The sequence below is a fragment of the Podarcis muralis genome, chromosome Z (genome assembly GCF_964188315.1).
Source record: "Podarcis muralis chromosome Z, rPodMur119.hap1.1, whole genome shotgun sequence".
Classification (NCBI taxonomy): Eukaryota; Metazoa; Chordata; class Lepidosauria; order Squamata; family Lacertidae; genus Podarcis; species Podarcis muralis.
The window spans coordinates 5,086,433-5,107,765 of record NC_135673.1 but is presented as its reverse complement, the minus strand read 5'-3'; the positions used below and the strand labels follow the sequence as shown (position 1 = coordinate 5,107,765).

General features: G+C 46.0%; 1 protein-coding gene across 1 annotated transcript in view; it reads right to left on the bottom strand.

Moving 5' to 3' along the window:
• Positions 1 to 2,007: 2,007 nt before the first annotated feature.
• The window catches only part of MEGF9 (multiple EGF like domains 9), an 82,582-nt gene continuing 63,256 nt past the window's right edge, over positions 2,008 to 21,333 (bottom strand). The window contains exons 3-6 of the mRNA XM_077922752.1: positions 12,627 to 12,766; positions 8,425 to 8,568; positions 6,320 to 6,592; positions 2,008 to 3,482 (exon numbers count right to left, since the gene is read on the bottom strand). Coding sequence (XP_077778878.1) covers positions 3,031 to 3,482; positions 6,320 to 6,592; positions 8,425 to 8,568; positions 12,627 to 12,766 — 1,009 coding nt within the window. The 3' untranslated portion in view covers positions 2,008 to 3,030. The remainder of the gene's footprint in view (positions 3,483 to 6,319; positions 6,593 to 8,424; positions 8,569 to 12,626; positions 12,767 to 21,333) is intronic.

Below are 21,333 nucleotides of genomic sequence, written 5' to 3'. Positions count from 1 at the left end.
ACTGTGCCTACTAGAACAGCCAGCCTTGATCATCCATGTTTCCACTTGGTGCTGAGAATTTCAATGTGGCAAAAAGTTGACATCAATTTAGAAGGATCATTGGATAGAGGAGAGAGCTATATGTCATGTTATGTACTGAGTTGAATGGGATCCAAAAGGCAGCAGTCTGATTGGTCCTAGAACAATAGGATTCAGAATGCAGCAGTCTGAGGTGGCGGTGTTGCGGTGCTGTGTGTGGCAGTCAGCTCAGCGGGATCCCATCCACATTGGCAGTGAAATATACTCAGAGTCGAGAGTGGATTTCATGCTCTTTATTCAGCTCATAGTGGTGAGGAGGAAAATGGAAGTTGCCCCAGAATGTCTGCTTTATATACATTATTTACACAATGGGCCCCACGTGATTGGCTAATTCCGGGATTCACCTGTAGGCCAATCAGGTTGCGGATTCACTTCCACTGCAGCTGGATTGGGTGGCTCCTGTGGACCAATCAGACTGCTGCATTCTGAACCCTATTGTTCTAGGACCAATCAGACTGCTGCATTCTGAATCCGATTGTTCTAGGACCAATCAGACTGCTGCATTCTGAATCCGATTGTTCTAGGACCAATCAGACTGCTGCATTTTGAATCCTATTATTCTAGGACCAATCAGACTGCTGCCTTTTGGATCCTATTCAACTCAGTACATAACATGTCATTTCCCCACCACTGGAGAGTGGGAAGTATTCTGAGAGCCTGATCCTGCTCTTATACAAAACCAGGAGCCCCAGACGGGTTGTCATTGACAGCCCAATGAGATTCCAGAGAGTGTCTGCAATGCAGAATCTGTAAAGCCCACACGGAACCGAAACTGACTTTCCACACTTCAACAGATGCAACCCATTTTTGAATGTATGCCCCCCTGTCCTCCATCAACACAAGTGGGTGTGTCACAGCTGTGTGGGCAAAAGAAGGACAATGTACCTTAGCATGCCTTTTGGGGAACATATTTCAAAAGTTCAATCCTTCCCCCACGCACACACATTTGCACTAAAACAGTTTTTGGTAATGTCAGCAAAAAGATGAACAATATAAACATACTTGTAAAAATGGTGCTGACTGGAAAGCAAAGCAAAGAGGTGTAATTTTAAACAGTCTGATTGCTTCTTGTGCTGTGGATGAAGAGGTAGAGAACTCTGAATGAAAGAGGGTTCCAGGGACTGGCAGAAGACTGAGGAGTGGGGAGATATGCGGGCAGAAGAGACAGAGAGGGAGCATGATCAAATGGGGGTGCATTAATTGGGGGGGGGGTTCTGTGCCACCTGTGAGACAACAGCTAGCAAAGGAGGAAGAAGAGGGTTGGGAACAGGAGACCAGGCAGCCAGAGCAAGAGGGGAAGTAACAGGAGGACCTGGGGCCTGGTGAGCCTTCAGATTTTCTGGAGGGGGTCCTTTCGCATCAGCCAAGGGAGTGGATGGGGAAACAAATACTATTTCCCCCTTTTGTACGCTGGGCTGCTCTCTACACATACCTATTCCTCTTTGTCCAGACAAGCCAAAAGGCTTTATCATTCTTCAAAATACACATTCCAGCCAACCAAAAACACTCAAGGAGGGTATGAGGTAAGGCCGTGGCCTGGGGACAGAGGCAGCCTGTTCTGTTATACCGCCTGAGGCAAAATGGGAAGGAACCGGCCCCTTCCCCCACCAAAGCCTTGCTTACTGGGGTTGTGCACCTGCCCCACAGGATTCTACCACCCAAGGCAGCTGCCTCAGTCTGACTCATGGGCAGGGCGGCCCTGCCTGAGGAGAGCCTTGAAGGTCAGACAAAGAGGCCTGGAGGGTCACATTTGGTGCCCAGGCCAGAGGTTCCTCCTCACCCCTGCTGTAGATGTTCAAACAAAACAAAACAAAAAAAAAAAAAAAAAAGAGGGAGGAACGATCAATTTAAGATCAGAAAGTTGGTCATATTATCAGAAGAGGAAAAAGTTAGCAACAAACCTTTGCCGGAGGCCCAGCTCCAACAATATTGCCATTGAAATTTACAGCACTTTAATACAATACTTGCTTATTTGTTGTTGCTTTGAGTTCTGTGTTTGTTTGTTTTTGTTTTTACAATGCTGTGAGGGGCTGTACAGATAAAATCTAAGTGATAAAATATGTCATTTTTGTACAAATAGTTTACAAATACATTGCAGAGGAAGCTTTGTTACATTCTGTATACAGGCCGTTTCCACACCAGATTGGAGACTCGGGGAACAATGCTTGTGCAACGTCCTCACTAGCATCCCTTGGGAGAATCAGAGTTCAACAAAGCTAAGAAAATAAACAGATTCTTGCATTTTAAATAGCATCATCATCACATTTGAAGGAAGGTTGCAGAAAAAGTACAATACCCTCACTCATTTCTTTTTCGTACTTCTAAGGTCAAAGCATAAATGCCAACTTTCAGAGTTCTTGGTTTCTATCAGCGCATCTTTTCACCAGTGACTTTTCTTTTTTTAAAAGAAGAAGAAGAAAAAGCAAAACTCTTTTAAGAGCACAAAACAAAGTTCTGGGAATCCACCCCCAGCCCCCCCCCCCCCACCGGCTCTCCAAACCATAAAAGCCATTTCCCATAATTTATATGACAATGGCTACATTTCAAAACAAGAGTTTTAAAATCAGGCGTCCAGTGTTTCAACATAGCTTTTGATTGGCGATGAGATGACGTCTTGGTATATGCCTTCATCATTTCATACAAAAATATATTTCAAAGCAACTCCGTTTTTTAAAATACAAGTTTATATCCATAGTGGCAAGGATGGATTTTGATGGGAAACAATGAATTAAATACAATCTGTAAATTTACCTGAAACTCCTTTATTATCTCCAGTGTCCAACACTGTGTGTGTGTGTGGACCCCAAAGCCTGGCCATGGCCAATGCTGGGAAAGTTATCTAGTCCTCTTGCCCGGAACGCTGGTGTCATTGACTGGTGTCCCTCCCAACAGGCACTGCACTGGTTTGCTCCACTTACAAGATTTCGAAGTAAACTCTCAACCCTGGTTTCATTAAGCCTTGTAGTTATGCATGGGAGTAGCCAACGCCAGCTGGCCATTGGGTGCCACCTCGTTACCATCGTCCTCCAACAGGCCTGAGACATCAGCATTGGGGATGCTATCATGGTAGCTGCTGAAACTGATGTTGTCCTCCTTGAGTTCAATGGTCCAAAAGGGGGCATTCAGCTTCCTGTTCTGATATTCGCGGTATGTGTAGACAGCACCCACAAATCCCATCAGCAGAACCACGAGGATAATAATGACAGTAAGGATGATGATATTGAACTGGGTCCATGATACATCAGCTAAAGTAGAAGTACTATTGTCAGAGGAACTGATGGGGGAAACTGTCTGTACCATCGGAGGCTGGGGTAACGTGCTGTTGGTGGATGAGTATGATGTTGATACACTGATGTTTATAGTTGGAGGAGTCAACCCTCTGCCTTCAGGACCAGGAACATATTCTAGAGAATTTTTTTAAAAAGGCAAATATGGCAAAGTGAGTGTATTCTTATTCTTATTATTAAGCATCAAACACATCCATTAACCCACATCACAGCAGGTCAACAGCATTTCCCGGCCCATTTTCCAGTAATTAATAAATACTTACCAATTCAGAAAGGACAAAACAAATACAGGATGGTTTCCCATCTTTTAATTTAATAAAACTTATCAAACCTTATCAAAACTTATTTCACTATCACAAATTCTAGTAAAATATATCCCTCCCACACCTGCCACCCAATTTATAACCTTTCAGTTTAGAGCTACTTTGGGAAGAATATTGGTTTTGAAAAGCAGCATACAAGTTGACATTTAATAATAACCCTTTTTAAAAGTGTGTGTTCTCAAGTTTCTGGGATTTGTCATAATTTTTTGGTACATCACTTTCATGTTTTGCTAATGAAATAGATTCTGAAATGAAATAAACCTCAAGAGATCGAGTGACAATGGAAACCTACAAACTTCAAAAAAGCATTCTAATCTACATAAGGCTTGGATTTCCAAGGGCACCCACACCAGTTTAAATTTTAGCTCTTAAATTCAGTTCACATTTCTGATGTGTTTGATTGTTTGTTTGTAAGAATATCATCACTGTATTTTTTCTGGGGGAAAGGTAGGTGAACTCACCACAAAGTTAGTTAGTTAGTTTATTGTGGGCCCAGTCACAGTGCTGCCACCCTACGCCCCAACCCGGGTAGTGGCTAAATGTAAGAACATAGAATCATAGAGTTGAAAGGTACCCCAAAGGTCATCTAGTCCAACCCCCTGCAAAGCAGGAACCTCAGCTAAAGCATCCATGGCAGATGGCCCTCCAACCTCTGCTTAGAAACCTCCAAGGAAGGAGAGTCCACCACTTTCTGAAGGAAACCATTCCACTGTTGAACTGCTCCTCCCATCAAAAAGTTCTTCCTGGTGTTTAGTCTCCTTTCTTGAAAATTGAAACAATTGGTTTGGGACCTGCCGTCCTGAGCTGGAGAAAACAAGCTTGCTCTATCTACCATGTGATAGGCCTTCAAGTATTTAAAGATGGTATCATATATTCTCTTTACCAGGCTAAACATACCCAATTCCATAACTGTTCCTCATAAGGCTTGGTTTCCAGACCCTTGATCATCTTGGTTGCCCTCCTCTGCACACCTTCCAGCTTGTCAACATCCTTCTTAAATTGTGGCGCCCAGAACTGGACACAGTATTCAAGGTGTGGTCTGACCAAGGCAGAATAGAGTGGGACTATTACTTCCCTTGATCTGGACACTAGACTTCTGTTGATGCAGCCTAGAATAGCATTAGCTCTTTTTTGCTGGGGCATCACACTGTTGACTTATGTTAAGCTTGTGTTCCACAAAGACCCCTAGATCCTTTCACATGTACTGCTAGTAAGCCAGGTGCCCCACATCCTATATTTGTACATCTGGTTCTTCCTGCCTAAGTGCAGAACCTTACATTTGTCCCTATTGAAATTCATTTTGTTAGCTTGCGCCCAGTTCTCCAATCTGTTACGGTGATTTTGAATTCTGATTCTGTCTTCTGTGGCATTAGCTACGCCTCCCAGTTTGGTGTCATCTGCAAATTTGATGAGCATCCCCTCAATTCCTTCATCCAAGTCATTTATAAAGACGTTGAACAACAATGGGCCCAGGACAGAACCCTGCGGAATCTCTTCTGTTACTTTTTTCCAGGATGACGAGGAACCATTAATGAGTGGGTTCAGTCAACCAGCTACAAATACACCTAACAGTTACCTCGTCCAATCCACATTTTACCAGCTTCCTCATGAGAATATCATGGGGGACTTTGTCAAAAGCCTTACTGAAATCAAGATACACTGTATCCACAGCATTCCTCTGATCCATCAAGTTTGTAATTCCAGCAAAAAAAAAAAAAGAAGAAAAAGATGGGAGGTTCGTCTGGCATGACTTATTTTTGTGAAACCCATGTTGGGTCTTCATAATCACAGCATCCTTTTCTAAGTGCTCACAGACCGACTGTTGAATTATCTGTTCCAGGACCTTCCCTGGTATTGAAGTCAAGCTCACTGGTTGGTAGTTACCTGAGTCTTCCTTTTCCCCCTTTCTGAAGATGGGGACAACATTTGCTTGCCTCCAGTCTGTAGGGACCTCACCTGTTCTCCAAGTTTCCTCAAAGATCATAGACCAGGCATAGGCAAACTCAGTACTCCAGATGTTTTGGGCCTACAACACCCATCATCCCTGACCACTTGTTAGCTAGGAATGGTGGGAGTTGTATTGGGTATATATCCATTCCAGCACTCCCAGGCTATCTATCTATCTATCTATCTATCTATCTATCTATCTATCTATCTAATATTTTTAAAAGGTAAGGGAACTCAGTTCTCCTGAGTTCCTGCTCAACCCCCCCCCCCAAAAAAAACCCATCATGAATATTTGTCAGCATTTTAATGTGAATCTCTCCTAAGAAACTCATATTTTATATATTTTTGAATGCTACACACATTTTTTTCAAGCCATCTTCCCTAACATAGTGCATTTCTGTATATTACTTTCACTCCTACATACATATTTTAGGTGCAATTCTCCCTAAAATGTGCATCTTTACACATACTGTTTGGAGAACTGCAATACAACATTCAGATAAGTGCTAATTTTGAAAGTTAGTTGCTTTGGTTCATGTATTGGTTCAAGAAGTGCAAATTAAGGAGTTTCTAATTGCTGCACATACAAAACTGACTTCTTCCTCCACCGCTAGTTGCAGCCAAAAGCCCTGAGAATTGGAGAGGGTCTTTAAGCTAACATCAAGTGGAAAAAACAAGTTTTACCTTTCCTGGTGCAATTCGCGCCTTCCGAACGTTTGGCGTAACCTTCCTGGCACTTTTCACAGTGAAATCCTGCCGTGTGGTAAAGGCAGCCAAGGCATTCCCCTGTGTCCAGCCTGCAGACTCTGGGTGACCGCGCTGGGTCGACATTCCCATTGCACTGGCATTTGATACAGAGGCTGTCAGAGCTGTAGTAGCCAATGTCACACTGGTTGCAGTGAGCACCGCTGTAGCCAGAGCGGCACTGGTCACAGGTTGGTGTGCGGTGACCGGGCTCTACAGGAGAAAGAACACTAGTGACTTCCACTGATGGAACTTGCAACATGGCCACCCTAAGAACACAAGCCTAGTCCTGTTTTGTCTTCTTATGCATTCAACCCACCAATTCAGTTTTTGTTGTTGTGGTGGTGGTGGTTGAGGATTATTTTTACCTTGGTTTTGAGGAGGGGTCCACTTTTATTTCAGTGGGCCTCCTAACATAACTGTATCTGCAAGAACTCGGCCATTTAGTGTGGCAATGTCAACACTTTGGAACTAATCCAATATCCTGTTTTCAGTGACCAAACATACACGGGAAGCCAACAACCAGAACTTGAGTGCAACTCTTGTGATTCCCAGCAACTGGTAGTGTGAAAGCTTTGGAACTGGGGGACTCTGAAGCTTGGCTCCAGATCTTTACTCCCTGAGCAGCTGAGCCAGCTACTGTACTCAGAGGAGGGAGCCACAGGTACCCGTCAAGGCAGCTGTTCAGGAAACAGTGCAACCAAAAAGGGAACGGCAGCCATAGTTAGCCAGCCTCAGCCTTTCTTACTCAGATGTCTGCCACAGCACCTCATCATACAAACCTCCAAAGCTTGCTTCTCTTCTTCAGCATGAGGAATTGATCCCTTTGGTAAGCACCAAGTTGCAACCACACTGTAGCTGTCACCTGCTTCCATTTCCTGTTTTCTCACCCTGCTCTTGATGGGTTGTTTAAGCCAGCTTTCAATCCACAGCTGATCTTCTTCGCATTATGCAGAAGTTAGAAGAAGTCAAATGGCCAGGGACTGGACTAGGACCAGGGACTTCAAATCCCCACTTGGCCCTGTGTGCTGACCTTTGACCACTTACTCTCCTTCGGCCTAACATACCTCACAGGGCTGTTGTGAAGACAAAATGGGGGCAGGATGGAAAGAGATGCATGCAGGTCACCTTGAGATCCTTGGTGGAAAGGTGTTTGTAAATGTGGGAATGATAAGTCTACCTCTATCATGCCCCATGTGACCACTGCAGCTCTGCAATCCCATAACTGTTTTAACTGCACAGGTCACATCTACGCCTAGCAAGGTGAGATGCGTTCACCTACAGCCTAGCTTGCTATGGCATGTTAGTGAACCCTAGCAGAATTCTCCTGGGTATCACCATTGCCTCTGAACAACAGATATTTCTGAAGGGGGCTGGAAGAATTGGCTTTCGAAAGTGCCTTGACAAAATGCATGCAGGGCTGACACTTTCTCCCTGGGTAGTTCCACAGAGCCTCCAGTTTCAAGAGCACTCCACCTGTGAATTAATAGTTCCATGCTTCTAATGGCTATTAGCCACAATAGCTATGTTCTGCCTCCACTGCTGGCAGCAGAATGCTGTGGCGTAGCAGGGGGACACAAGGGCAGTTTCCCCGGGTGCAAAGTTGTTACGGGGTGCAAAATTTCAACACCTGATGCTGCCTCAATAGAACTGTGTGCTTCCCCATGCGAACCAGGAAGTGACCTCTCCAGAAAATGGAATGACTCCTCCTTTCTTACCTCTGAGGCTGCAATCTCCTAGGTGAGTCAGGAGCTGCTAGGCAGTTGAATGTGCATGCGTACTCCATCTGTTTCCTTCCCTCCCAGCCCCCTTCTGTGTGGCCCCAGGCGCTTACCACCTATGCTACACACTGGTAGCATGTATCTGAATACCTGTTGCTGGGAAACACAAGCTGTCATACTTTCAAGGTTCAGACATCTGGTTCACCACTGTGGAGACAGGATTTTGGACTAGTTGGTCCACTGGCCTGATCCAGCAGGGCACATCTGGTGTCCTTATGTTGATGTACCATAGTGAAATTCCACAATTTTAGAAAACCATCTTACTTATATGACAGCTGCCAGAGGACACTACAGGGGAGCAAGGACAAAGAAGACACTCATGGTGTCGCGAACCACTTCGGTAGTACTGCCCCTTGCATTTCTCGCAGGAAGCGCCTTCTGTGTTCCCTTGACAGTCCAAGCAAGTGCCTAGAAAACAAGATTAATGCAGAAATAAAGACAAAGACAACAGCTGTCCGAAGCAGTGGGCGGGAACTCAAAATGACACAGTACCTTGCTGGGAACCACAAAAATACAAGTACAAAATGTTGCAGCAAGGCACACTCCTGTTCCGGATACCCTATTCCATTCCACACCCCTGAAAAGACAGAATTCTCAGCTTTCATTGGGCTGGGATTTTGGGGAGGGATGTTCTCCCATGTAGGTTCCCCCCATCCTGGATTTTTTGCTGCTCCAAACCGTAGGTTTCCCCTAAACCTACTGCTACTTCCCCCTCTTGTACACAGATGGTGACATTTTGGGTACATAAGAAACAGTGTACCCAATCATGAGGATGAGCCAGTCTTTAGCCAGTTGCTCACCAGCACTGTTGCCAAGACCATGTGAGGCTTTTGGTGGAGTTGTGTTGGGGCTTTTAGTGGGGGAAGATTCAAGGTCCAGCAGATAAAAGAGTACAAAAGGTATCTTGAAGAAAGGCAGGTAGCCAGTTCTATGATCCCGCCAACCCGCCCTAGCTTTGGGCTGTGTGGACTACAGAATCTGGATTGCGTCTAGAGCAGGCTTCCCCAACCTCGGCCCTCCAGATGTTTTTGGCCTACAACTCCCATGATCCCTAGCTAGCAGGACCAGTGGTCAGGGATGATGGGAACTGTAGTCTTAAAACATCCGGAGGGCCGAGGAAGCCTGGTCTAGAGCAAGGTCACCAGGATGGCAAGGGGTCTGGAAACCAGGGGTTGTAGCCAATATTAGTCCTACTGAGCATAAATTCATTGCAATTCATGGACACCGCTCGTGTAGGTTCATTAATTTCAGTGGCTCTACTTCAAGCAGAACAGGCTTGAGTTTAATGAGGAACAGTTGAGAGCTGGGTATGCTTAGCCCACTGAAAAGGAAAATAAACAGAGAGACTTGAGAGTGGCCGTCAACTATCTTGACGGCTGAAAGCAACGGAGGCTGGTCCATTAGGACCAATAGGGAACTGTCCCACTAACAGCTCAGGGGGTATCCCTGCCCGGGAGCTTTATCTCCTCCTTAGTCTCAGTGTTGCCTCCTGTAGAACTCACCAGGAAAGAAGACAAATGTAGAGCTGTCTCCATTGGCTCTGGCTCTATTTACTGTTGGCAGTACCCAGAGAATTTAAATCACTATTGGAGCAGATGCTGGAGATACCTTGTATTGAAACAGAGTCGCAGCTCAATGGTGGAACTCATGGCTTGCAAGCAAAAGGTACCAGGTTCAATCTCCTGCATCTCCAGGTCAGGTAATGAAATGCACATTCCCTTCTGGGCAGCCTTCGGGGTGGAGAGCAGGCCAGTAGTAAGTGAAGAGACGCATGTAAATATTGCCTTTGTACTGTAGGGTAGCTTCCACATGAACACTCACACAGCCCTCTCCACCCTGATAAGCAAGAGGCGTAGTCAGAATTCAAGGGCACATCAGAGGCAGACCAGAGCCCTCAAGGAGGCAAAAGCAGGGCCAGTGAGCAGTGTGACCTGGTGGGAGGGGTGTGGACTGGGGGAGTCCAGAGAGGCCTGGAAGACCACATACAGCCCCTAGGCCTCGGGTTCCCCATCCCAGATCGATACTATCTGCAGATCTCCAGGGTCTCAAGACAGTTTTATTTCCTGGCCTTGCTTGGAAATGCCAGGGCTTGAACCACGGACCTTCTGCAGGCAAAGCAGATGTTCTGCCACTGAGCTACGGCCGTTCTCCACTGAAAATTGTGCTTTACTATGTCCCATCTACTATTGTATTTCAGACCATAATACCCTTATGGGGTTTCTGTTGTGTAAGGATGTTCCTCCCACTGGGAATCAGCTTTATGACAAGGGGCACCCAAGTTCTGCTTTCCTCCCCCAAAAATCCTTGTCAACACAGGGAAGCTTTGCATCGGTGTGGGGTTTCAGACTAGCATGCAGGAAGGCAGACATGTCCGCTTTGAGCCTTTGACTGTCACTTATTTCTAATAACGAAAAGGGCCTCCATGGTGTCTCAACAGCTGCCACAAGAGGGCAGACAACCCACATCTCTAAAGTTCTTGATTTATATTAGCACTGAGCATACATACAAAAGAAATCAGATGGTGCCATAAGGCAGCATAGCTATCAACTTTCCCCTTTTCTTGCAAAGAATCCTATTCGGAATAAGGGAATTTCCCTTTAAAAAAGGGAAACGTTGACAGCTATGTAAGGCAGTCTATCCCAAAACATAGTGTTGGGTGAAATTGTTTTGATGTTCAGCCATGAGTGTTGCTGGTTTTAAGATTTTATATTTTTTGAAAAGGTATTTTAAAAAATATATTTCCTTTACCTGTTTGCATTGATATAAGCAGGCTTTAGCTAGAACTCAGGCTCACTTTATTGCAGACTAAGAAAACAGACTGTTTAGTACTCTACTATCCTAGACAGAAACAGAAATGCATTGAGAGTCTAAGGGTGTAGTCTTGCTCAGGTGCTTCATAAGAGGTTCTTTAATCCCATAATGATCAGATCACTACATAACGTGTGAGGTTTAGTTTTGCTTTTGAGTGAGAAACAGTCTTTGAAACACCATTATTGGCATGCCTAAACTTTCAAGACGTTTAGCTTATTTACTGTCTGTTTCCAATTTATCCTCCCAACAACCCTGTGATGTAGGTGAGACCGAGAGATGGTGACTGGCCCAAGTTCACCACCCAGTGAGTTTCATGGCTTAATGTGAAATTGAACCGTGGCATCCCAGGTCATCACTCCAACACTCTAACCACAACACCACACTGGTTCTCATAGGCTGGGAGAATATCACCAGAGATCCTTGGAGTGAGCACAGGAACAAAGGAAACTGCTTCATATTGACCATTGGTGCATCTAGGTCAAGCTATCTATACCAGGAGTCCATGGGTGGGTTTCAGGGGGTCCATGAACCAGGCACAAATTGTATGCAGAATTGTGTGCCCATATATTTATGTACATTTTTCTGGGAAGGGGATCCATAACTTTCATCAGATTCTCAAGGGGGTCCGTTACCCCCCCCCCCCAAAAAAAGGTTAAGAACCATAGGTCTAAACTGAGTGGCAGCAGCTCTGCAGGGTTTCAGATGGAGGACATTCCCAGTGCTTTTTTCAAGGAGGTAAAGATAAAGGGACCCCTGACCATTAGGTCCAGTCGTGGCCGACTCTGGGGTTGCGGCGCTCATCTCGCTTTATTGGCTGAGCGAGCTGGCGTACAGCTTCCGGGTCATGTGGCCAGCATGACTAAGCCACTTCTGGCGAACCAGAGCAGCGCACGGAAATGCCATTTACCTTCCCGCTGGAGCGGTACCTATTTATCTACTTGCACTTTGACATGCTTTCGAACTGCTGGGTTGGCAGGAGCAGGGACCAAGCAATGGGAGCTCACCCCATCACAGGGATTCGAACTGCCGACCTTCTGATCGGCAAGCCCTAGGCTCTGTGGTTTAACCCACAGCACCACCCGCATCCCTTTTAAAGGAGGTACACCACCTCTTTTTCCTCTACACCATCTCACCACCGTCACTTGCCTGCCCACCTGCTTGCTCCCTCACCCCTGCACCTTTGCCACTTACTTCCCTGTCACTGCTGCCCGAGGCTGCAGGCACAACCTCCCAGAGGTGCTTTGACACGACCTGGAAGGTGCTTTGCCAATCGTAAAAAGGTCATGCCCAAACACCTCTGAAAGGCCATGCCTGCAGCCTCAGGAAGTGGAGGAGGAAGAGGCAAGGGGTGGAGAGGAAGGGAGTAAGAGGGAGGGCAAGCAGTGATGGGCATGGTGGGGGCATGGTTTATACTGGCACATATATTTCTGCACCTATAATCTGCAGGCAAAGCAGCTGCTCTACCCCTTAGCTACAGCCCATCCGTGCTGAAAATGTGAGTATTACAAGTAGACAAGAGTGCTCCTCTCTTCCTCTCTGAAATACTGGAGGATACACAACTGGATTGTGATGCCGTCTTGTTATTCTCAACAAAACCCCACCAACCTTACCCAGGGTCACCAGAAAACCTGAACCCCCCCCCCCCTGCTTTTCACCTGTCAACCGATCGCAACTCGTAGAATGGTTGTTACACCGACAAGGTTCGCAGGTGGTCCCGTTGAACAGGGAGTAGCCTTCCTGGCACTGGGTGCATTTGGGGCCATCTGAACCAGCTTTGCAGCGACATCTTCCAGAGCTGTTTAAAAACAAACAAGAACAGAGGCGATGTGAGTCAGGGAAGGAGGAATGATGAGAACCTCTTCGGCACAAGACTATTTCAGTGAGTGAAGGTAGCATGGGAGGAGAGCCAATTCAGCATAGAGATAGCAAAGGCTTCTAGATAGTGGGATCTACTTGTCCTTTTTTTGCTAGAAGCCCTAACTCCAACAACAACAACCAGGTCAGAGAACCATACAGCTGACAGTCTCCTTGGGGTCAGCTAGTCCATGGGCACGGAGCTCTTTTCAGCCCAAGGGCCATAGGAAGAACTGGAACACCCGCCACAGACAATTTTTGACTGTTGGGCAAGTGCTGTTATGACATCAGGTGACAACTTCAGCTGCCAACTGTTCGTTTGCTAGCAGCATCCTCACCTTCCCCACACCTGACATCACATAAGATTTTGGGTACAACACTATTTGAGTGTACTTAAGAAATAAGCTACATAAGTGCAGCCCAATATCCCTGAAGCTCTTACGCACAACCATTCAGTGACCAGGTTGTTCACCGGGACAATATGGTTTGAGCATATTACATCAATCCTGGACCGACCACATTGGTTGCCAATTAGTTTCTGAGCCCGATTCAAAGTGCTGGTTTGGGCCGATAAAGCCTAGAACGCCTCAGGATTGCAATACCTCAAAGACTGCCTCCCCCCATATGAATCGGCCCAGACCCTGTGAGCAACAGCTGAGGCCCTTCTTATTTTGCCCCCTTTGTGAGGGGCCCAGAGGGCAGCAACATGAGAATGGGCCTTTTTTGCGGTGGCTCCCCACTTGTGGAAAGCTCTCCCAGGAAGGTTTCTCAGGTGCCTTCATTATACACCTTTAGTGCCAGGTGAAAATGTTCCCCTTCCACCAGGCCTTTAGCTGATTGAAGAATCTATGGCATTTAAAATGTGTTTGTGGGAGGGGGGTTATTGGTAGTTGCTGTTGCTATTATTATATGTACAGTGGTACCTTGGGTTACATACATTTCAGGTTACATATGCTTCAGGTTACAGAGTCTGCTAACCCAGAAATAGTACAGTGGTGCCTCGCAAGACGAAATTAATTCGTTCCGCAAGTTTTGTCGTCTTGCGATTTTTTCGTCTTGCGAAGCACAGTTTCCCATAGGAATGCATTGAAAATCAATCAATGCGTTCCTATGGAAACCGACTTCAGACCAGGTCCGGGGACAGTCTGTCCCCCGACCTCTTCTGAAGGCTGGGGGGGGGGCTTTTCTTCCCACCCCCAGCATTTTAAAAAACCCCAGGACAGCCTGGCGGGCGGCAGCGAAGGCTTCGCTGCCGCCCGCCAGCATTTTAAAATCGCCCTGGACAGCGGAGAAGTCCCCCGCTGTCCCGGGGTTTTTAAAAAACCTCTCCGCCCCCCCCCGCCAGGCTTCGGAAGGCTGCTCCGAAGCCTGGCGGCGGGAGGAGGTCTCTCCGCTGTCCCGGAGATTTCCCTATGGGCTTTCGTCTTGCGAAGGAAGCCCATAGGGAAATTCGTTTTGCGAAGCGCCTCCAAAACGGAAAACCCTTTCGTCTAGCGGGTTTTCCGTCTTGCGAGGCGTTCGTCTTGCGGGGCACCACTGTACCTCAGGTTAAGAACTTTGCTTCAGGATAAGAACAGAAATCGTGCTCCGGTGGCGCGGCAGCAGCAGGAGGCCCCATTAGCTAAAGTGGTGCTTCAGGTTAAGAACGGTTTCAGGTTAAGAATGGACCTCCGGAACGAATTAAGTACTTAACCCGAGGTACCACTGTATTTTACATTTTATATTTTTATGCTGCAAATCGCCCTGTGCTCTTTGGAAGAAGGCTGGCATATAAAATTTCTAATAAATAATAATTATACTAAAAAATAAATCTTATTGAGGTCAGTGGGACTGATTTCCAGGTGAGCATAAGATTGCAACTTAAATAGTCATCTATGTATACATTCCCACTGAGTTCCAGAAGTCTGCATATTTAAATCTCTTTTCCCACTCTCAGGCCAGCCCAGGGTCTTTGCACAACCCCCACCCCCCAATTTTATGTCTCTTGGCTGATGCAAGGCAGAAAAGGAAGTTATTAAACTTTTTAAAGGGGGATCGAGTGCTGGATTCAACGCCCCTCTGGCAGGATGTTCAACTCGATACAGATGGGCCGGGTGTGTGCAATAATTAAAGCTTTCAAGCAAGGCAAGAGGTTTTGCCTCTGGTCAATAAAGCTTCATGAAAACATCCTCTTTCATAGCTCTCATATTGGAAAGGTTCTAGAAGGCTTTTCCAAGAAAAGGTAAACAATTTAAATGTGCCCAAACCACACACACACAGACCCTGCTGTTAAGAAGCTGATTATGGTGTCGAAGAGGAGGAGAAGGAGAAGTCGGGGCATCCCCCCCCCCCTTAAGACAACAAACTGAATTCACTTTCCAAGCCAAACTTTTTTCTTATTTATTTTTAATTCCTTTTCTTTTTTCTGCTTGCATTTTCATGTACTCTTGCTTTTTTCTTATTGTTTCTTACTGCTTTTTTCTGTACTTTTTTCTGTACTTTTTCTGTATTTTTATGACTGCATATTTTATTGTTGCATTTTTACCCACATATATCTGTCATTTTAATGTGCATCTATTGTTGCATTTTTTTACCATTGCCATTTAAATGTCTTTATATTACCTTATACAATATTGTGGTTTTAAAATTGCTCTGAGCTGTGCTGAGTGGTGCAGAGGAGCTAGACTGAAATTTATTTATTGGTAAAATAAATAAAAATATGGCTACTTTATTTCAGATTGCATGAAGATTCCAATACTACCTACCTACAAAGCACAGTCTCACTGCCTGTGCATAACATCCCTGTGCATAACAAATCACTTGCTAGGAATGCAAGAAGGCAGCTATTTCCCTTCCAGTGTATGACCATCACCATCAGCACTGTTTCCATTCTGCTGCACTTCAGTTTCCACCAAATACTACATTATTCACCTTGCTCAATCAGTTGATTGATTTTTAAAATTTGAAATCATTTCTAAACCGCACATATTTTTTTTGGTAAAGCTCTTACATAACAATTCACGCAACTTATGTCAGAGCTTTCCAGACTTTTCATGTTGGTGACACACTTTTTAGACATGCATTATTTCATGACACAGTAATTCCGTTTTAGTAGCAAACCTGAGGTTAAACTAACCCCTTTTAAGAATGCAGGGAGCATTTGTGCAACACACCAACACACTGCAGCTGACACACGAAGGTGACGCAACACACAGTTTGGAAAGCTCTGACTTACGTAACTTACATTCATTCCAATTTAAGGGAAACATCAAACCAATGTTTTTCAAAAACATTAATAGTGTATATTTTGTGGACTTAAAAAACCCACAAAGTTGTGAGCCAATCTTATTTATTTGACTGATTTCCCTTTCTGACCACTGACAAGTGCACAAACTGCAGCAAGTTCTGCTTCCTTTGAAGTTTTTGTCAGAATTCTCCAACATCCCTATCACTGAGAACCTGAAGAGCTATGCCCGGGAAGAGTTGTCAATACAGGGCTGCAAGGACAATTGGTCTGATCTGGAATGAGGCAGGTTGAGTGCGTTTCGAGCCTCCATGCAATCCAGATGGGAGAGTGTGTCTCACTCACCCATCACTGTGTCTCCCATGATGATGATGATGATGATGATAATAATAATAATAATAATAATAATAATAATAATAATAATAATAATTTATTATTTATACCCCGCCCATCTGGCTGGGTTTCCCCAGCCACTCTGGGCGGCTTCCAACAAAACTAAAATACAATAACCTATTAAACGTTAACAGCTTCCCTAAACAGGGCTGCCTTTAGATGTCTTCTAAAAGTTTGGTAGTTTTTTTCCTCTTTGACATCTGGTGGGAGGGTATTCCACAGGGCCGGTGCCACTACCGAGAAGGCCCTCTGCCTAGTTCCCTGTAACTTGGCTTCTCGCAGTGAGGGAACCACCAGAAGGCCCTCAGTGCTGGACCTCGGTGTCCGGGCAAAACAATGGAGGTGGAGACGCTCCTTCAGGTATACTGGAATGCTGAATGTGGCTTTACAGAAGACAAATTCCGTAAAATAGGGGCTGGCCCTAGTAAAGAGAGAGCTGGTGTGTATGCCTGTGAGTAATGACCAAAGGAGGCTTTTCTCAGGTTCAAGGAGCCAGGTGACGGGGGAAGCCAACTGTTTTCTTTCTGCTTCACAGACACTTCAGTGCGGCAAGAATAGGGGACAGTCAATAAATCAGTCATGAAACCTGCAAGATGGGGAAACGGACCGGGTGTGATGTTAAGAAATGCACACCTATTGCTTGAGTATACCAAGGGAGGAAGCGAGGGAGGAAGGAAGGATGTCTTTCCCCCCCTCCGTCTCTTCTCTTAGAAGGATCTCAAACAACCCATTCAATGAGATTTAATGATTGAAACGTAATCTGCCTCCCCAGTCTTACAGAACAGTTCAGCAAGTCGACAGAGAGGGGACTGTACAAGAGGGTTCCACAGGGAACCATCTACATTCACCAACCTTTAAACTGAGCTTTAATGGAAACATCACAACCTGTATGTTGTTGATTTTCAGGTCAATTAATCTGGTTGTGAGATGGGAAAATCAAGAGGGAAGAAATGCCTATTAGCAAGGGAGGGGGGAGGGTTTCAGTTTCCCATTGCTCCTCCCTGGCCCTGTCTTGGCTGTTTGAAACCATCTGAATTTAATAACACCTTCTGTGTTCTGAGGAAGTGCTCCCCCTCCCCAAGTCCTTGCTCCTGCCACCCCCAACATTATGCAATCTCAGCAAAGCCCCCTTTGTGGTGTTGGGGGTGGGACGGGGAGGGGAAGGGCAGGAAAAAGGGCAGCTTTATTCCCAGAAAACACTGGGGCATTGTACACATAACATCCCCCGCTTTATGCCACTGAATGGAATCCGTCTGCCTGAAATCTATCGGAGGAGCCCAAATCCTCAAGAACTCTGAAAAGGCATTTTGTGAAATGTCAAAGCACCAAGCGTGTCTGCTCAAGATTATGATGCCCACACCATCGCGTTCTGCCATTCTGGGCACAGGCCCTGGACCAGCTCGTTGTCCATGTGAATTCCACCATGCGGATTTTCAGTGGACAGGGAAGAAACAAAGACATTCATATTTTATTTTATTTTGCCATCATCAAGCCAGATCAGAAGAGGAGAAAAGCTTTGCATAGCCTGCACAACAGTAGGCCTTCAGGAAAAGCAGAGTAATTTCAAAATATGTGGGTTGTATCCAACGCTAGACCTACTCAGAGTAGACTCACTGGAAATAACAAGCACTGCAAACTTAGGTCTTTTAACTTCAGCAGGCCTACTCTGAGTGGACCCTAACTGGAGACAGTCCTATGGGTGAAATTCAATATTGCACTCATTCTATTAGTGCAAGCCTTTCCACTTGCCAGTTGGAAGGATCTCCTCTCTATTCCCCACCCCAGGGCTGTTCTAGAGGTTCTCCTAGGCTCCCCACCCTTAGAGCTGATTTGGAGTGTGTGTAGTGGTGGGGGGAGAGGTGGAAAAAGCCCCATTGTGCTAGCAGGATTTGTTGCCCTAGCTTCTGCTGGCACAACTATTTAGTTCATTCTGGCCCTGACTATTACTAGGGTGATTAATAGAACCATAGAACTGTATGGCCTTCTCGGTAATGGCGCCCACCCTGTGGAACACCCACCCATCAGATGTCAAAGAGATAAACAACTACCTGACATTTAGAAAACATCTGAAGGCAGCCCTGTTCAGGGAAGTTTTTAATGTGTGACATTTTGATGTATTTTTAATCTTTGTTGGAAGCCGCCCAGAGTGGCTGGGGAAACCCAGCCAGATGGGCGGGGTACAAATAATAATAAATTATTATTATTATTATTATTATTATTATTATTATTATTATTATTAAGAGCTGAAGGGATCCCAAGAGTATTCCAATCCTCTTCAATGAATGATCCCCTGTCCAATTTGAAACTATACTGGACCCTGCTTAGCTTTTGTTGCTGCTGTTCCCCTTGGCTCTGTCAATTAAAGTTGGATAACATTTCTGAATCAAGAAGTATCATTTCGTTCTTCCGAAATCATGCGCTCAGGTGGTGCTTCACTCCTGCTTGTAAGATCTTTCAAGAGGGTGCAATAGTTGTAATAGTTGTTCGTCCCACATCTAACAACTGCACTGCTTCCTTGAGACTCTCATTCTCCCTGACAGTAGAGGCTACCCTCATGGAAATGGAACACAGTGACAAATTCCATGCAAGTGGATGGATCTGTTCCATCTGTGCAAGGATCCATGCACAGCAAAGGAGTTTGCGGCTGGCATAGAGGGTGACCTATATGTGCATGTAGAGACATAGGGGTCAGAGAGGGAAATTATTTATTTGGTCAAGGGGAGAGGGAGGAGGAACCATAACGGCGCATTATTGCTATTCTAAAAAGAGGAATAAGAAGCTTTATACACACACAAATTAAAACTTCATTCATTTTTGTTTTCAGTCCAGCCGCACAAACCAATCTCTTTTTTTAAAAAGCAACAACAATTCAGGGTGCAATCTGTCCGTTCCCATGGAAGAGGCAGGCTGGAGGGTCGATGGAGCTGGACTCTCCCCCACCCCCTTCCTGCCTGGGTCTTGGTCTCAAGGGCACTTGCGCACAAACAGAAGCAAATAGAAAACCATTCATTTTCCACAACTGCCTTTCTTGCAGCTGAGCAAATTTAATTGCGCTGTGCAAAGACGCCATTTACTTGGAGAGTGGGTGAGGCCCTGTTTGTTGAGGAAACCAGAATCCTTGGAGCAAAGTGTCCGGGACTGGCTGGATGAGGAAGAGTGGGAGCAGCCCGTGGTCCAGGGGGCACCAGTGGGGCCTTTGATGGGACCAGGGAGGAACCATCAGCAGAGAGTGAGGGTGGAGAGGCTTAAGGTAGCCACAGATGCCGAAAGAGCAGGGGCTGTGTCTCCTGCTCTGCAATACAGTGGTACCTCGGGTTAAGAACTTAATTCGTTCCGGAGGTCCATTCTTAACCTGAAACTGTTCTTAACCTGAAGCACCACTTTAGCTAATGGGGCCTCCTGCTGTTGCCGCACTGCTGGAGCACGATTTCTGTTCTCATCCTGAAGCAAAGTTCTTAACCCAAGGTACTATTTCTGGGTTAGTGGACTCTGTAACCTGAACCGTATGTAACCTGAAGCGTCTGTAACCCAAGGTACCACTGTACAGTCCTGATTTGGCTCCTTCCCCTCCCTCCCTCTCAGCACAGGAACCAAGAGTCGAGAAAAGGCTGGAACAATTAAGGAAAGCGGAGTCACAGCGAGGACGGAGGTATAAACAAGAGGAAGAAAGGGACAGGAGCTTTAGCTTCTGCAACTGACGTGCTTATCTGATGGATGTGCCGTGTGCCGACTCCTTGGTTACTGAGCAATAAAGTTAATTACCGCAAGCGCTGTGCCTGGTTCTGCTCACAGCATCGGACAACAGGCAGAGGAAGGGCTTTTCTGGCAGCCTGACACGAAGCGGGCAAAGCACTTGAGGCCGGGGGCTGAAGGAAGATGAGCTTATGAACGCTTCTCCTTACCAGCTTACACCTCTCGTCTTCCTTCCCAACCGAAACCAAGTATCAAGCAGGTATAGAATTACAGTGGTGCCTCGCAAGACGAAATTAATTCGTTCTGCAAGTTTTGTCGCCTTGCGATTTTTTTCGTCTTGCGAAGCACGGTGTCGGGAAAGTTTTGGAAAAGCTTCAAAAATTACCAAAGTCTTTAAAAACCTCAAAAAAGGCTACCGCACCGCGTTCTATGAGTTGCTCCTCGAAGTCAAGTCGCAACTGTATTAACGGTGTTAAGAAAAAGGAAACAAACTTGTAAGACATTTCCGTCTTGCAAAGCAAGCCCATAGGGAAAATCGTCTTTCAAAGCAGCTCAAAAAACAAAAAACCCTTTCGTCTAGCGAGTTTTTTGTCTTGCGAGGCATTCGTCTTGCGAGGTACCACTGTACAGAATTGTAGGGTTGGAAGGGACCCCGAGGGTCATCTAGTCCAACCCCCTGCAATGCAGGAATCTCAGCAAAGACATGGCCATCCAACCTCTGCTTAAAAACCTCCAAGGAAGGAGAGTCCACAACCCCACAACCCCCGGAGGGAGACTGTTCCACTGTCAAACAGCTCTTACTGCCAGAAGGTTCTTCCTGATGTGTTTGCATATGTCCTCTCCCTCCATCAACTGTAATCAACTTTAAATCTGGGGGCAGGGTAAATACTTTGGGCCTGAGGGCCAAATCCAGACCCCCTAGGCCCCTTAGTGTGGCCCTTTGAACTCTCCTCAGGATACAACTCTGCCGCACAGTGGAGCCTCTGTTGGGGTGCGCTGCAGCTGCGGATGTGATTCCGGGGTGCATCTGCAGCCACAGCAGGCCCCAAAAGAGGCTCTGCGAGGGAGTTGGAGGCCCCTGCCTCGTCGCTGTCACGGCACTGGAGAACGGTGACGGGTGGAGGCTGAGCAGCACGTGCGTGTGCAACATGACATCATGTCACGTCGTGTCGCACGTGCCACTGGGCACCCACAGTCTG